The following is an 18715-nucleotide window of genomic DNA, read 5'->3' as shown; positions in this document are numbered from 1 at the left end:
CAATTGTGTTTTTTCCTCGGCTGGCTAATTTCATGAAGAGCGTAATTACAGCATTTTCAATTTCGGCCCTCTGCAGAGTTATGAGGCTGACAGTCTATCTCCGCACTGCAGCTGAGAGGGTTGCGGCGTGTGACAGGAAGTGTGTATCCTCGTATCCCAGAGTGCTTGCGGATGTGTGATTGTGTTTTTCTGACTCAAATGAGAGGGAGAATTAGCGGGTTACGCGGGTGACTAATACAAGAGATAATTTCATGCCAAATCCAAATTGGAAAAGCAGCTGAAATCATGACAACTGTGTAAACCACATAGTAGACGGCAACTCTTGTGCAAATAGGGTTGATTTGCTAAAAATGGCAAGTGAAAATGTTAAGATAATGTGGGTGCAAACATTTTAGTGCCAGCAAACTGATGCCTGGTCCAGAATGTGCTCAGTAGCAGTGTGATATCCAGTAATCTCATTTACTTGCTGTCTGTGGCGTGTGTTCCAACAGTAGGAGGATGAAAGGCATGTCAGCTCCGATTAGAGCTGCCGAATTGGCACAGTTTGAGTAAATGTGAGTGTGCGTATTTGTGCCTGTGCTTTGGTCATTCTCCAGTAGGGAGATGGGAGCTGCCCTAAGGCCGTGGCCACCGTCCCATCCTTCGCAGCTCCTCCTTTCATCTCCCGTCCTATCTCTGTCTTCCTCTCAGCGGTGCAACTGTTTTCCGCCTGATATCTCCACTCTCGCTTCTCACTCTCAGTAAACAGCTGCCGCGCATATCTGTGCACTTATGTGCGAGAGTGCCTCTTCAGCAAAGGCAGCTTGTCTGTATAGTCGGATGCAGGCGGCTCATCAGCGATGCTCTGTCAGCTTTGATAATAACTTGGGGCCCCGGGGCGTTGTGGCCCCTGATACTTTGTCACACTCCTCCAGCTCTGCAAACACAGGCCACCGTTGCCAGTAAAGCGTCTCTGCCTTCACTGATAATGAGATCTGTGTCCTCAAAGATAGTCGAGTGTGGACGGGTGCCAGATTCCCTCGAGGTGGTGAGGGCTGCACGACTTCTGACACCAACAGGACAGCAGCTTAGGTCCTGAGCACACATTCCCGCTGACTAATAGACAGTCATTAATTTAGACTTGATTGAATGAAACTGTAATGATGCCCAAAGGGAAAGTTAGTAATCACAGTGGCAGAGAATGAGGTAGAGGAAATAATGAGACAAATAGAGGGTGTCTAAAAAGTCAAGCAAGTTAGTATCAAAGTTGTACTGGGTAAGTGTGTAACGCATATGGTCGTTAAACATGTTTCAGACATCCTACACGCAGAGCTGAAGATCATAAAAACAATTCATGAAGCCAAATAACCAAACACTGATGATAAACCAGCAAATAGACTAATAAAAAATAGCACTGCAGCATCCATATCCATTAGTTTGCATCCATTAGTTTTAAATGGCCCCCCTTCAAGAAGACGGAGTTCCTTCTGACCATAAATCTACCTCTTAAAAGCCTAATGTGACGCGGAGACACATATTTAGCTAACAGTTTAGCGCAGTAATTAGCGTTTGTGAGCTCTCTGCCTCTGCCAAGTGCCAGCCGCCCAACATCTGTTCCCCCGCTGCCGCCGGGGCCGGCGCTGCCACCCTCGTTCCTCCCCTCCTCCGCCAGCCATCTTTGCATCTCTGCGGGTAGCGGAGCACTTCAATCAGGTCTGGAGAGAAGTGATAGTTGGACGCATGAAAAGAAAAAAAGGCGACGGAGCCGTTGCCCCCACCCCCGGAGCTGTTTGAGTGTTCATTTGAGCCTTAAAAGAAGGAGGTCCTCCTCCTGCGGTCACCTTGACCCATCTCCCCGCTCCCCCACCGGCTACAATTAAATCAGAAGCAGCATGTCAGGCCACCCAGCCTCGGCTGTGGGCGTGCGCCATCAGCATATCCTCAGCATATTCTCCCTGATGGGAAGCTTCTGCACTTGCCTGTGTATATTGGATTTATTTCTCGCTCCAGCAGTGATGGATTTTCCATTTGCCTGTTTTGTACGGCGCTGCACCATTGAGAGGAGCGGCACATCAAGACTGTTGCATCTTCTGTCACTCGCCGCCACACACCGTTTGCTCAATGCCATTTTAGGATTTTGCTCTCCGCGGCAAGCCATGCTTCTCCATATTGTGGGGCCCCATTTAACTCTGATAAGTCATTGTTCAGGCAATACAGAGGGGGGGAGTCTTTACAGCATACAGACAGTGTCAACACCCCCTCCCTGTTCTCTCATTTTCTGCTCTCCTTTTCCCCTTTTTTTTCCCGCTCTGTCTTTATCACTTTTGCCTAACGGCTCCTCTGTGGGCAAATTGCCGTTTCAGAGCCCCTGCCCCGACAGGAAGGGAGGGTGAGGCGGGCGGGGTGAGGTGAAGGGGATTATGACAGAAACAGGATGAAAGGGGAGAGAAAGGGGAAGGTGGTGGAAAATAAAGTTGCTCTTATCAGAACTTGCCAGGAGCAATGCACACACAAAGCGGTTTGGGAATCCAATTTAGTCTTTGCTGTTAGCTTAAGTGATATCAGTGCAATTAGCTGTCGCAGGTCAGAGTGTGAGCCGGGTGCGCTAAGTGATTTCCTGAAATCCCGCAAGTGGAAGCGTGAGGGGACATCAAATCTACAAGAAACAAAAAAAAAAAAAAAAAAAAAAATCAGAATAGAGAGAACTTGCCTCGCCTACTCCACAAATGGACCGTTTCTTTCCAGAGCCCACTAATAAATGTCAGCCGCCTATTGACTCTTTTGTTTTGCTCTTGTCAGCTGCTCACACTGGATTTAAATGGATTTTCCTCCTCTATATCTCTCCACAAGGGTGACTTTGAGGCGTCATGGTTTTATTTGAGCCTCGCGTAACTCAATTGCGCTGCGTGTTGTTTTTTGGGGAGCTACAGAGAACGTCTGCATGTTGGGGAGGGGGCTGGGGGGAGGCGAACAGCAGGAATGTCCTTGGTGTTTTTCACAAAAGCAATTACACAGACGGTGCATTACTGGGAAAATGATCTATTTATAAACTTCCAGCGCGAGCTTCTGCTGCTGAGTTCTGTCTGTATCATCCTTTGTTTTCGACATCACACGCCGCAGTCGAAGGGAGGATCAGAAATTACCCAAGGTGACTGAACCTCGGAGAAACTCTTCATGCCAGCCCTGTGACACTGTTTGTTTGCAACTTAAAGTTGCTAGTTGAACTTCCAGGACTTCCTGGAAACGCTGTTAAGAGAGAAGGTGTTGAGGAACATGCTTCTCTCTTTTAGAAGTTCACATTCAGCATATCTTCTGGGTGGTTTTGTCATGCAGGGGGGGTAGCGAGTGCAAACGTTTTGTCTGATGCCTTCCTCAGTGTGCAGGCTCAGCAGCTGACACGGTGCAGCCTCTGTTATATGGATGCATAGTGTCAGGTGCATGCAATTACAGTAAAGCAAATCAAGTAATGTCATAGAAACGGAACACACGGAGTAGAGTTCAAGGAAATCATGTGACATTACCCTGTTTTGGCAACATGCTGCCTCCCACTTTGCAGCTGTATTCTGTGCACCTGACACAACATACCTGTTTAAAAGAGGTGGGAATGTGACAGTCTGCACACAGAGGAGCGCCGCAGCCAACATGTCTGTGCTTCTTACTCTTCTGCATTACAAAGGGATAAACATACAGCAGTTTGTTGATTTAAGGGTGAAGGCAGTAATTCTTCACTATATTCCCTTAACAGGTTCACTGTGAGCAATGAGAGAGACATACAGGCTAACAAACATTCGTAAAAGCTCCCTTAAAAAACACAAATGTAGCTTTTGTTTCATAGACCTACAGTAATTTTCAAGCGCACATCATTCATTCTCCACCTGTATTCCACCTGACTGACCATGATTAACACTGACCTCATCCCTCCTCCTCTGCCTCCCTTCTCTCTAGGGGAAATCTGTGCGTTCAACATCCACGGGCTGGAGGCTCCGTTCGAGGCGGTGGTGCTGAACGGTACGTCTGGCGAGGGCCAGCTGAGGGCCCGCGGTCTGGTGGACTGCGAGCTGCAGAAGGAGTACACCTTCATCATTCAGGCTCACGACTGCGGTTCTGGCCCCGGGGGCACGGAGGGCAAGAAATCCCACAAGTGAGTGAGACAGACGGCGCCAAGAGCAACAGGGGCTTTTGTCTGACAGTGCATGTGTGACTAAAAAGGAAATGCAACCATGGACACCAGAACAGATATTTAAATAAACTAGATTCTTCATTATTCATATTAAAATGCTCGGGATAAATTATGTAAAACTACAAGTACTTATTGTATAATTCGTCATTCATTTAGACAATGGCTTAAGTCCAATCAAATCATCAGCTATGCCAGAACACAGTGGTGGTTTAGAAAGCATGATAAGGAGAATGACGAGCAGTTGCCTGCGTATGAGTGTCTATGGACATTCCTGTGCATAAAGCGTGCATGTGTGTGGGTGCAAATGAAAGCGGGGCAACTCAGGATAGCGAGAAGGCTGGCTGGTGGTGGGTGTTTGGGGCTTATCTCGGTTCCAGTGGGGCCCCAACAAGCTGCCAGCACGAACAGCGCGTGCCGAGGATGTTCTGTGGATGGTCCAATGAAAAGCAATCTGGAGGTCCACTTGGTGGTTCTAAACAAAAGGGCAAGTAAACAATCAGGTGCAGCTTCTTTAGACTAATAGCAGCTTTGGCAGAGGTACCTTTCAAATTCTTATTTTCACACAAAGCACTGAAAAATAAAAGCTCTTTTTATCTTTCCTGAGTCAAACAACACCTAAATTACATTTCTAACTCTTTTTTTTTCCTTGATCCCAGATTGCTCTGAGAACCATCCACGCCAGCACAGACACAGCACAACACCCACCTCCACCTCCACAAGCACCAGTCGACTAGTTTAGAGAGGTCAGCTGATAGAAACGATTTGTCACACTTGTTGGCTCACTTGAAAACAGCTTCCATTTGAAAAAAACACGAGCTTTCTGTCGGCTATACGCTGCACATCTCCCCTCTCTGTCTTATAGCTCATCCCCCCCCCCCCCCCCGACCTCTGCCAACAACTTCGCCATGCAGAGAAATCTATCATCTTGTCTGGCTTATAGACGCTCACACACACGCTGACACATGCTGTATACGCACTAGACCTGGAATTATAGCAGCAGGGGGTTTCAAGCCTCGGTGAAAGTTTTAAATCAGTCGAGCGTAACTTGTATTTACAGTATGTTGTTTGCTGTGCTGCTAGTGTGTGTGTGTGTGTGCGTGTGTGAGTTACATACAGTATTTCCATGCTGTTGATCATGTTCTATATCCCTTTTAAGCACCCTGGCATCCTGTCACACTATTACTTTCTATCAACATAACTCAGCGCCCTGCTGCGACGCAGACCCAGTTTGGTTGGCAAAGACAGGCCCGACGCTGGAGGGGAAGTGAATTTGGGGACACTTTAAATGGCCCGTCCTTTCGCTGGCAACTCTCAAAGGATGAGGCTGGCCTCTCGCCGCACGGCTCGCTCGCTTGCTCCGATTTGGAAGGGAGCTAACGGGGAAGAGGAAGAATCTCCGCCTGAGGCTGTGCTCGAATTACACATGACACGTCAACGGCTGAGAAGGAAAGCAGTCAAGAAAATTAGCAGCTAAAGAGGACAGGGGAGAGGATCAGGAGTGACTCGGGATGAGTTTCAACTTCACTTTATCCTCTATTCTCCCCTGCTCTGCTCGTCACTGGCTGCTGCCCCACTTCTTCCCCCCTGTATTTTCTTTTTTCCTGACTGGCTCCAGCTCAGCTAACTCCTGCCGTCTGAGCCCGTCCTTCTGTCTGTCAGTCCCTCTGTCTCCGACACAGACTCCGGTTATTTCGTCAGACTGCCTCTGCACTCGCAATTGGACGATCTTTGAATATATGCATCATCCTGTCGAGCCGGTGAAAGTGTCACATTGCTGCACTCTTGGTGACTTTGTCAGAAACAGCAGCGACAAACAGCAGACATTAATGACTGGCTTTTTCTGAGTCAGAGCACCAATATAACAATGTTTGCCAGTCCTGAATCACATCGCCTCTCCCTGCCCTCTGACATATTTCTCTCGGGCGCCTGTGGGAGCTTTATTCACTTGTCAGCAAAGTGCAAAGCTCGAATGAATTCACCTTAAACTCCTTGAGACTGCTTCTGCTCAGGTCAGCTTTAAATGAGACACAAATGAATCTGCAACACTGACCTCTGCTGAATGAACTATTTGTACTGAAAAGTGTTCTCAGCCTCAGACATTAATGAAAAATGTAATTGGTGTAAAGTACTGCTGATCTTTCTGAGAAGAAAAAAAAAAGTGCTTTCACAACCTAACTAAACTCAACCTGCATTAACAAAGACAAAAGTAGATGATGGCGGGGCACAAGCCCCAATGCACACCAGTGGGTCAGTTACTACAGACTCACGTTGTTTGTCCAAACACAGAGAACTTTAGTTTAAATTCTAGTGCCCGTGGAGACTGAACACAACGCATACGCGGTACTAGTTGAATAAGATGATTTTAACAACCTCAAAGCTGCTCGGCTTCTTGTCAACAGCTAGTCGGGACGCTGTGTAAAACATAACTAAAACAGGATGTGATGATTTGCTAATCCTTTTTTGACATGTACTCAATAGAAAACAGACAAGATTTTTAATGTTTGACCACATCAGCATCACTGATTTGTTGGGAAAGTTGTTGAACGCTCCAAAAACACCTGTTTGGATCATTCCACAGGTAAACAGGTTGGTTGGTAACAGGTGATAGCATCATGATTGGGTATGAAAGGAGCATCCTGGAAAGGCACATGATCGTTCAAGGATGAAACACGATTGTATAAAGGATATTACTTTCTGGGCAGCTTAAATGACAAAGTAAACCCATTAACAGTAAACACAGTTTGAAATGACAAAATAATTACTAAACAACTAATGCTAATAACTAATTCTTTTTATTCAGCCCATGTTTTAAATATTATTGTAGGACAGGAGTTTCCAACTTCAGGATTTCAACTTGTTCAGATCAGGATCCCCACAAGGGCTCACAAATCAGACATTAAAGGATCGCAGGACTATTCCCAGGATAGAACATAAGAAAAAACAAAATCGGACAAAAATCCATTAAATTGCCTTTCTTTGCTTTCTTGTGAAATACTGTATTGCTAAAATATTCAGCCTGTGATGGGAAATTGCTTTTTCAGTTGAACTGCTCACAATTCCTATGGGCCAGAAATATAAATTACTTTCTATAAGAGATCTCCAGCAAAACTGGCTAGGCACCACCGTAGCAGGGTAACAGCATCACCAAACAGATCTCAGTGTTTGCCTCTGAATATGTGAGCGGAAATCTCAGAACTCACCAGTGTGGCCAGCCACGTGAGCGCAGTGCCGTCGGGATGGGCACAGTCGAAAAACAACCATATAATCTCACTAATTAGCATCTGAAGACGAGGAGATTCTCTGTACTGTTTGTACCTTGCCATTCCCCACACACCTTTGTGCAGGTTTCTACTGCTGCTGCGCAGTAATTAGGCATAAGGGACATCTCACTGCCTTGCAAAGCATGTCATATTCATAATCCTGCCCAGACTCGCGCCTGTGACCAGGACACGTATTTAACACCGGCCCAGGGGTTAAGGCCGCCGGGGCTGTCAGAGGGGTAATGCATTCACAACAGGGTTAGGTACCCCCAAGGTTGTGTGCAAATAAGTGTGTTTTGAGAGAAAACGTAGATGTAATATAGACACACAGATGTTTTCTCATGTCCGCGTAATCACACATTCACACACGTGCTCAGTACTTGGCAGCACCGTAGTTATTAAAGTCATCATTAGTGAGTCTTAGAGGCCTGCATGTCCGAGCCTCGCTGCAGTTAGGAGACGCTAATTATCCCGTGGAACGGCTAGCTGAAGGACAGCCACGCTCACACACACACACACACCCAACACGCTCACCAATCCCGAACGCTGAGTCAAATTCGCGCTGATATATCTACATTTACATATAAATAAGACAAATACCCTAGCTGGGGACAGATAGGCTGACTGTGCATCTCATAACCAACTTGAAAACAAACTCATACACATAGACAACCAAGAAAACGCCAGACATTCACGCACAAAAAAGTCCTTTTCTTATGAGTGAAGAAGTGGGCCAAGAGCTGTGCCTTGTTAGCAAAAGCTGTCATGATAGATTCCTGCAGTGAGAAGACCAGGGGACTCCACAGCGATAGTGCAGCCCTGTCAATGTGTACCACAAATCTCAACTTCACGCCTGTCACACTTGATGCAAATATGAATGAAACCTCATTCTGTCAAAACCTGTTAGTTGACATGATTATTACTCCTGGCAAGAAAAAAAGAAAACCAAAAACCGTCTCGTGTAGGAATATGTTGTTTATCTTCAGCTAACATAATGTAATAGCAGCGTATAGTCTCCATGTTTCAATTATGAATATGCACCGCCAGGAACTGCACCATCTGTGCCTGTCTGCTTTAGTTACCGGATGAAAGAAAGTGACGCCCGTTCCCATCCCAGATTCAGACCACGATCGGGCGTCGCCGCGTGCAGGCAGCGCTGCAGAGACGAGCAAATGGACATTCAATTGTTGAAATGCTGTTTTAAGGTCAAATCATCTTTTCTCGGAGTGGTCAGGTACATCAGAGATTACACCTTTAACTCCATTGAATCACTTCCTCTATACTTCTCTGTTCTGGGGCATGATAGTCCATGGTATGAGGATCCAAGCATGTCGCTAAACATTGAACTGGATTATAATGCATCATTATCACCTATAGTGAGATCACACAGTTCCCTGTGGACTTCTGTGCAGGCGTCTCCGTGTGCTAGTCAATGTGGAAGTGGGATTTCCTGGCACATTGATGAGATTACCATCCTGTGATGCGTTGCGCATTTGATCCCATTGGTATAGTCAGGGTTGTTTATTTCCATTCTAGTCATACACAAGGAAATTGATGATTCAACCTCTCGGCTAATTCTTGACAAAGATTAATTGAGTCCTTTGCCTTTGTGTTGGGTGTGCAGGTCTGTGTGTGTGTGTGTGTGTGTGTGCGCACGCCATTCAATAATGTCTCTGTTTGAGTGGCTGTGTTTAGTTGAGTGTTGATAAATAATGAATGCGGATGAATATGCAGTAAGCTGGGAACAATGCTAACCTGACATTAACATGCATTACCTGGCTTTGACATGCAGCTGCTATCTGATTGTCTCTGCATGCAATTTAGCCGGATCGAAATCGCACCTGCCTCCACCGCTTGCCGTGCACTTCATTTTCTAATGAGATATTTACGTCGGGGAAAAGTCACTGCAAACATGTTCTGAGTCCTTTATATTAGATAAGGCTTTTCTTTTCTTTCTTTGTAAACAGTGTTTTTGACACACAGTAAATGGATATAGTGCTATAGGAAGGTGCTGGGTTATGTAAGGCTTTCTTAACAAGTACAAGGACTTTAAAATCAGTAAGATACAGCTTTAAGATCCAGTGCATGCTGCAAATGGAGGGCAGGAAGTGATTTTCTGCATAGGAAGCACCACACCACACGCTCACTATGCCTTGTTTGTTATGTTTTGAGTCGTTTACGGTTGCTCAAATCGATCAAACCGAGAAACCACGGGGAGCTTTCATCGAGTACCGGTGGATTCTGAAGTTCAGCGGAAGTTAATATGAGACTTCAGCAGTTTAAAGGGAAACTGTGCAGGGCCATTTTCGGCGCTTCCTCTATCTATGCCGGACGCTCATGCTCTGGCACCTGGCTGCTGCCTTTTTCTAAAGTCCCGACCTCACCTGTGCGCTATTATTGGCTGTGGGCTGCACACTCAACTCCCGAAGGTTGACACGCAGAAATGTCCTGACCACAGCAAACTTAACACAGACAGAGGGCAGAAATACTCAGCCACACACTTCTAGTGACGATTGAAACAAATTACTTTTCATGATATACCCTGTTGTTAGGGAAACGTGTAGCATACCTTTAAGTCATATAAATCATAAATAGCCAACTTGAACAGCCTGTTTAGACTAAAATTCCCTCTTTGTGTTTCCATGGTGTTTCTTTGCAGAGCTGCAGGGTCACAAAGAAGCTTATATAAGCTTCAGCTAAACAGTGAAATGTGTTTTTGCAAAGCTCAAGGACTGCGGATGTTGTCCCTCATCACTTGAAGTGGAGGCACATCAGGGAGGGAACATAATGATCAGTACGAGCAGGGGGAACGATTACAGCCTGCTAAAACTTTTTCAACTTTCTTATGGGCTTGTGAGTCTCTTTTTACATGAAAATAATGTGAACCGTTCCTTTAATAATCATTCCATAACACCAACTAAGTAGTTAATCGAACCCAACCGATGATCATTCCCAATTCTTGTGCCTAAACCAAAGCAAACGTTCATCGCAGCTGCGTGAGATCACAACACGGTTTTATTTTTGCAGTGGCAAAAAGGCAAATGATATGAAAATGTAAAAATAAACTCAGCTAAATGTTGGGCTAATGTCATACAATTATACGTAATCGCATGGTCTTGCAGCGAAGTGTAAGGGACTGCGCTGCCGACTGGAGTCTCTGCCTGCGTGACAAGCTGTGACAGCTGTCTCACAGCAACATGGGCTGGCAGCGTGCCAGGTATTGTATTTGCAGGAAAGCTACTGCGTCTTTTTCAGGATCTGTTGGATCGTTTTACATAATTACTGTTTTTAGCTCGACGTGGCACATTGCTTGATGCCTTTGTTTTCACAGTATACTGGCCATTAAGAGTATTAAACACCTGAGTTATACATGATTTGACATCATGGAAAACTGTACTTCAGTGGATATGAATGATTTGTTTATTTGATAGTAAACTAGTACGTCATATGGAGTCATTTGATTTAGATTTATGCGCTTTAACATGCAGTAGCTTCGAGCTGTTGATCAGCTGAAGGTAAAGTAACATGTAGCACACCGGTGTTAGAAGCTGTCATTCGTGTTGATTCTGCATGCTCTGCTTCTCGACAGTTTGCATTTTCCGTGTGTTTAAACCTGGACTTTGTACTGTGTTACACCACTTTGTGACTACGCTGTGATGTTTTAGCGCAGAGTGGAATTGATTTCCTCGTTCGCCGGGGTGATGCAGTTTGTTTAACCTTTGACTCTTGTCCAAGTAGCCATCCCCGTGGCTCTGCCTTTTTACCCGCTTTGTTTAGTGGTGCTGCGATCATTCCCGCACCCGTGGGGTCACTTAACCCCCCGCTGTCTTTCCGTGTCACTCGGACTCATTGCGGACCCCCCCCCGCTTACGAGCTGAGGCCTGTCACGGGGAGGGATGTTGGCCTCGGGCTCGGCCTGGCAACGTTCCAGCAACATGAAAACTCACACGAACGCCCTCGCCCCAGAGAGGCAGACGTCTGTTCCAGCCAGATGTGAGCCATCAGTGGAGAAACACACACTCACAATGAGACATATTCACAGTTATTGCATTTAGTTATATATATGCATTTGTGTGCGTGGATGTATAATCACACACACACACACACACAGCAGTCTCTCCATACAAGCCTCAGAGGAGTGGAGCATATGTTTGCTCCCTCACCACTGGGGAGTGTGGTGAAGCAGGGGGGTAATGTTTATGAGAGCGCGCCATTAATATGACAAAACAAGGCTGGCTGAGGGATTTACTGCACACACCGGTGCAGTCATCATCTGTCAGCGCTTGTCAACATGTTCGCTGCTGTTAGCATTGTCGTTAACATCCCTCCAAACCTAGAGCCCAGTGATTACTCGCCGTCATAAACGAGTTCATGTGTGTTTTCTGCTTCTGTGTCCAGTATTCGGGTCCTTTAAAGGTCCTGAAAACCTTCTGGAGCTGCTTCCTGCTATGGGGAGAGCAGATTTGGTTATTTACATTAGAAATTTATGAAGAGGCTGTCTGGTCTATGTTGTCGTGCTGGTTTGAAGAGGACAGGACAGGGCTGGAGAGAGGTGATTTTGGTGGCAGATGTGAGGATGTTTGTTTATGTTGCCAGACCACTATAAATCAAATCTGAATAATGCTTAATTCTTTTAATTTTAAATTTGATTGTTGTAAAATTGGTCATGGCTATTTAATATTACATAAAAATGCTTTAAGTGTGAAAAAAAGTACAGACTTAAAGTACAGTAGCAATAGAATAATGTTAAAGTCCTGCATTCAGGATAGTGCTCATGTCAAAGTACATAAATGAGTTGTTGCTATGTTAGTGTTAGAGTTAGCTTGCTGGCTATGATGCTTTAGCTATTGCTAAAATTTATGCAGTGATGCTACAGCAGTATGTGTGTGATGGAAACTTAGCTCAGTAGCCACCTGAAGCTAGCTGTTAAACTAGATAGTCACAAACATACAGACAGACACACACACAAACCCATGTCCAATCACCGCTCTGGACATTGACATGCCATCTCCCTGACTTACAAGCATGAGGAAAATTGGAAATGTGGCGAGGAAAATGGCAAATAATGTATAGGGAATATAAGGAATAGATAAATTATAAAATGTGTGCCAAAAAAATAGAAGATTGAAGGACCTCAAAAATAAAATGCGGCAGAGAAAGGTAAAAAGAGTAAAATACGTAAAGTTTTAATTTATTTAAAAAGGTTGCTAATTCAGTTTTAATTCTTTTACCAACTGATTGGAGATTAATTGGGAAAAAAGCTTTATATTTAATGCACAGTGTATTTTAATGAATCATTCTATTTATTGAAGTGTTCAGTTGTACTATTTTTGATTTGTCTGATAACTTGTTACTACAGTTTGTCAGCTTCAGGGCTCCAGAAAGTTTTCATCATAAATCCTAATTGTTCAGTTATAAATACATGAAAAATCCAACTTATTCCATTGAATGGTGCAGATAATAAAGAAACCTTTGAGCACATGTTGTTTGTTTCATCTCACGTTCCCGTTCTTTTTTATTCCATCACTCTGTATTGAGGGATGGTCAGGCGTCGCCCACTGAGGAGATCATTTTAAATAGTTTAGTGTCCTGTTGGGTAGTCTTATCTACACATAAAAATACATCATATTCTAGAGACTCGTCATATGTTTATCTTCAAAGTAACCAGCTGTCAGATAAATGTTGTGGATTAAATAGTCCAATCAATCAGTCTGCAATGTAATGGAGTCACACTGGAGTTTAAAGCAGGAATAAATGGAAATACTCAAGTTTAGTACAAACTGTACTTGACATTACTTCAGAAAACACACTTAGTCACGACCACAACTCCCTGTCCCCAGTTTCTGCCTTTTGCATTTTCACTCCAGTTGTTTGTGCGCTGCCGTTTGTTTGTTTGTTGTTTGCGTCTGATTCAATTAAAGTATTTAGCTGTGCATCTGCTTGCGTCTCCTATGTTTGTGCGGTGGTGAAACGGAGCGATAAGGCGGGGAGGAAATCCATTCTGCCTGTGCTCGGCCTCCCCACTGTCTCTCTCTTTGTTGTCCAGCCTCAATCTCCAGCAGACCACATGTTGGAGATATTTACAGCTTCCTTTAATGGGATAATTCCACCATCATTACCATACCCACCAGCTAATCCTATAAACCACGCACTCATCTCCGCCCCTTTGTCTCTGGAAGCAAAGCATTGCTTCACATTTGCCATTTGAAGCCTTGTGTTAGTATTAAATTGCATTATTCTGTCCCATCGTCATCCATCACCGGCTGTCAGTCAATGAATCAAAGGATTGATCATGCAATCTGTCGCCTTCTAGATGTTGGAGAGTATTGATCAAGACGTTTTAAAGTGATGAGCAATGCCGTTCCTTCTTCATCATGTGCGACTTAACATTAATTACTGCTGGTGGATCAGATTTAGCTGTGCATCTGTTTGTGTGGTGGTGAAAGTGAGAGATAAGGCAGTGAGGAAATGCATTCTGCTTGGGCTCGGCCTCCCCGTCTCGGTCTACAGCAGAACACAAGTTTACGTAGTGCAGTTCAGTGACTTTGGTAGATGAAGAAATCCAGAGTATTTTTTTTTGCCATACATGTTGCAATACAATCAAAGCAGGCCCGGGGTCGGGTCACGCAGTGTGTTACACAAAGCACAGTGTGACTATTTGTTACCAAACTAATTCATCACAGGCAGTAAACTCTGCCCTCAAACACCAAGCTGAACTCATATGAGACATCTGGGACCTACTTCTTCCTACAACAGGGCACCCAGTCTAGCATCAGGGACACTCCTAATCCTGGGTGTTGAGACATCAAAGGCATTGAGCCTCACACCCATTTGAGGTTGCAGTGATTAGGGCCAATGCAACACAAAATCAAACATAAACTTACAACCAGTTCCCTGTGCTAAAATGCTCTTTTTTCTTTCTCTCTTATTTTCTCGTCGCAGCAAAATGCTGTGTTGAAAATAAAGACAACAACCCTTGGTTAACTTTTATTTTTCTGCCAGTTGCAGCACAAGTAGTGATTAAACCGTTAATGAGCATGCAGTGGTGAATACGTTGTGAGTGTTTAAAAATGTCCTTAAAGGTGTACTTCAGTGATTTAATATTGCACTTCCTTAAAGCTGGGAGTTATTTAAAAAAAATGAATGATACAGCTGCTGCGATCATCCTGATGACATCACTAGGGTTATTTTTTCTGACTTCGGAAAGCTCTCTCCAAACCTGCAGAACACATTATACAACTGCTTTCACAGGCTAGGTAGTACGCCTTGTGAGGAATAAACATCATGTCTACAAATGGTGAAGTGTGCCTTAATGTGTCTCTACCAATAATAATCAAGCACAGTATTATTACCCCATGTTTATTGTTGATTTATGACCAAGATTAAGAGTCTACAGCCGGCAATCAACTTCAACCATAACGTCATGATGATTAATTTGAGAATTTATCAACAGTCACATAGAGGCCATTTGAGACGTGCAGGGAATTCTAGTCGCAGTTGCAGCACAAGGAGCGAAAATCAAAGTTTAACTTTGTAAATCATGACAAAAAATACATTAAAAAGCACATCTGTTTGAATTAGCTGTTAGGTCTCCTGTAGGTTTAATCTAAACAACTTCTGGTTTTGCTAGCTTTTCCAAACAGTTCAAGTACAAGCACCAGGCACAGGACGCACTGTGTGATACAGGACGTGAGGCACCACCTCCAGGTTTTTGGTGATTTACCTTAAGTATGAGGTCTAAGCAGTTATTCTCTGTGCCGACGAGACCATGCTATCCTAACCTCCACTCTCCTCCCCTCTGTCGCCCCCTACTGTCTGCAGGGCAGTGGTGCACATTCAGGTCAACGATGTGAATGAGTTTGCCCCAGTGTTTCGGGAGCCCCAGTACCAAGCTGCGGTGACGGAGGGCAAGATTTACGACAGCATCCTGCAGGTGGAGGCCACCGACCAGGACTGCTCCCCACAGTACAGCCAGATCTGTAACTACCAGATCACCACCACCAGCACGCCCTTCGCTATAGATCGCAACGGTGAGTAGATGAGAGGAAAAGGTATGTTAATCACATCCGCAGGGATGCAGGGTTTTGTTACTGTTATCAACACGATTTCATATTCAGTGCATTTCCAGTTTTATTTTGTGATGAAGTGTTGTCATTTTTTGGGTGCACCCACTTTCCCTCAATCTGCCGCATCTACAGAACTCCTGCTTCAGTTATCTCAGTGATTTCCCACATGTCCAAGAGCATCTTCCAAATCAAGTTTGAAGTTTTTTATGCTCTCCGTTTGCTCTCCATCTCATTCAAAGAGGACGCGAAAACACATTTCTGTCATAACACGGTCGCGCTCGTGATCCGAAAATCCCATCCATGCACACACAAACACTCGCGCTGCACACACCTGCGTACACTCTGGTAGCACAACTTACTACTCTGACAGATGTCTCTCCCCATCTTTCCAAGGACAAAGTCAGGCCTCGCCCAGAGAGCCATCAGTCTCCGCAAATCAGATCACAGAAGTCTGCGCACACACAAACATGAAAAACACACACTGACAAAGATAAATTCTAAGTAACATCCATGGAAATACGCTCACAAACTTACTTGACTTTACTGAGTTGCCACTTGCCCTTTGGCTCTTGAGCGTTCCAATAATTATTATGTTGTCATTACTCACACACAGATATACATATGTAGTTTTGTCTTTTTTGTTTTAACACCCTTGTTGGGTAGCTCACACAAAGTCAAGTAGGACCCTTCAGTGCACACTTTAAGTCTAGATTCTGTTAGACAAGCTATTTAAAACAACCGGCTCTCGTGGCTCTTCTGCTTATTTTTCCTATTTTAGGAGACATACTGCAGATGCAAATGTTTAGGTTTGTGTTGCCGCCGACTGCCGAGTGTTGCCCGCTGCTGAGGCGCTGCGATAAAAAGACTGAGTGGATGAGGTTAGGGCCACACTGCGCTGTGAGTGATACAGCGGGGAGGCTGGAGCCAGAGTGCTCGCTCTTCTATTTCTCTCCGTTTGAAGGGGTCTCGCTCAGCCATTGACCGCTGAGGAAAAGGCTTTGAGAGCCCTTGAACTGAAGAGCACCTGAGGGAGAGAGGAAGGAGATGGAGGGAGGACAGGAGAGGCTGGCTGTGACGGCGAGAGTAAGTGCTATGAGAGGATCGGGGAGAGGAGTAGATATAAAACTGTTGCGGGGATAAACGAAACAAAAAGGACACAGCTGGTGATATTCAGTTTTGTCAGCGTCGAACAAACCCGTGAAAAGCCATGACAGCTACGAAGAATTGATGTTGCTGACAAGTATTTCTGTGTTGCCAAAGCCTGATATATTTTATTCCTCCGTTGTTATTCCAGAAACTTTTTAAACACATCAGTGAGTCACACCGTCATACTGGTTGATATATTCCTTCATTACCATAAACACACTCTATTTTATTTTGACTCAATCCCTCGCAGACCATTCTGCTTCAGCAAATATTCCACCGCTCACCAAATCTGTATTAATCCGTGGCTGAAAATAGTCCCAAACCAGTGCACTATTTACTCCTGGTTGTGTACTTTGCTAAAAGCTATGTATCTGTGACGTTTTAACAATACTATTAAGTATGAAACTATATATTTAAGTCTTAAGAGAGGGACTAACACAGTGTTGGTTATGGTCTCCCGGTATACAGAATAATGCAGGACGTGTCTTTCAAACAAAGACCAGAAGGGCCAAGCTGCATTCGGTCAGCACTGTGCTAAAATTGGATAGTAATTATAAAGGGATGATAGAGGGAATTCACAATGGAGATGCAAAGATGGTTTGCTTGCATGTGTGCGTGTGTGTGCGTGTGTGTGTGTGTGTGCACACATTTGATAGAGAGGCAAATAGAGAGAGCGAGATGGAGGGTAAAGTGGTCATTTACATAGCTGGCCACTCTTGCCAGCAGTCACAGCACGCACAGCCTGCTGACACGGATAAGTTGATGTAGTAATTAAAGGAGCGGGGAGAGGAACCTCTGTCATGCAGAAGGTGTGAGTTTGGAAGTGTGTGTGCATGCTTGTGAAAAAGAGAGAGAGGGCAGCACAACAGATGAGGCAGCAAACAGTGAGACAATAATGCGCATTGAAAGGGAATGGGAAGGAATTCTGAACAAGCTGAGGAGGATCGGCAGGAAGGCGAACAATGCCGTCCTCATATGAATTACACCTAATCCTCCCACTCACACACTCGCATTCAAATATACCACACTATCAACATTCAGCTCCCTCTGCACCTCTCTCCCCACAATACAAAAACCTCAAGAAGCGTCCGGGCTGTAATATAAGACGCTATAGCTCATCCCAGCTTCCCTTCAACTCGCAGCCAATCAGGGCCAGAGTCTCTTTTCAATGCCCTTTACACTCCGCAAGTGTTCTCAGTCAGGGCGCGTCCTCCCCGGCCTGTATAGCACTGTCATCCGTCTGTAGTAGAGGACTCATCAAATATTAACACACACATTAGGAGCACAGGAGCTCCCTTCATGCACTCTGCTCACGACGCTGGCTCGGTAAATGGGTCGCGGTTACCAACAAGGCAGGAGACTCTCAGTCTCTGAATGCGGCCTGGATGCTGATTGCACTGTAGAGACGAGTGGGTTATTCAATTTCTTTTAAGGCGCCATGTGCGACATTCCATTATAAAACCATTGCAACATTGATACTGATTGATTGATCTATATCTTACAAAGCTGGTAGGTCTATACCAAGCTGATTTTGGTTGCAATTCGGTTTCACGATGGACAGTTTAAGTAAAAGGATTGAAATCGATGCAGCAGAATCAGAGATATCATCTGTTTCATCCCACACATTCCTCTTCCTTGTCACAACCTGGCAACTACATTACCCACGATGCATACCACTGCTAACAGTTGCTGGAGATTTGTGTGTGCCATGCTAATAGTGGCTAATGTAGCATTGTGCTGCTTCAGAGATGAGAGGCAGAGGTCGGGTAAGATCACCTCTCTCTGACTTCACACCCCCAGATTTTTTTTTTTTTTTTTTCATTTTCAGACTTGTAGTCTTGAGACCCAAAAGACACTGACTCAATTCAGAGCACTTGGGGCAGTTTATCAGATTTCACAGAGGGAGGCACAAAAGATACAAGGTTTATGCATGCTGGCCCCGCTGTGGGATTTTCATTTTTTACTCAACTTTTATTATCCTGTCGTGGGCTGAGCTCCAAAAATACCGTCATACACTTCCCATAATGCAACGCCATACTGCTGTTTTCTCCAGCTGTATCTGTTGGCATCGGAAGAGCAATACC

General features: G+C 44.8%; 1 protein-coding gene across 1 annotated transcript in view; it reads left to right on the top strand.

Moving 5' to 3' along the window:
• Positions 1-18715, top strand: part of LOC121609146 (calsyntenin-2-like) — a 132230-nt gene that overhangs the window by 44082 nt on the left and 69433 nt on the right. Inside the window, exons 3-4 of the mRNA XM_041940707.1 lie at positions 3925-4120; positions 15241-15449. Coding sequence (XP_041796641.1) covers positions 3925-4120; positions 15241-15449 — 405 coding nt within the window. The remainder of the gene's footprint in view (positions 1-3924; positions 4121-15240; positions 15450-18715) is intronic.

This window comes from Chelmon rostratus, chromosome 7 (assembly GCF_017976325.1).
Source record: "Chelmon rostratus isolate fCheRos1 chromosome 7, fCheRos1.pri, whole genome shotgun sequence".
Lineage (NCBI taxonomy): Eukaryota > Metazoa > Chordata > Actinopteri > Chaetodontiformes > Chaetodontidae > Chelmon > Chelmon rostratus.
Note: the sequence above shows the minus strand (reverse complement) of the source record. Positions and strands in the feature narration are given on the sequence as shown.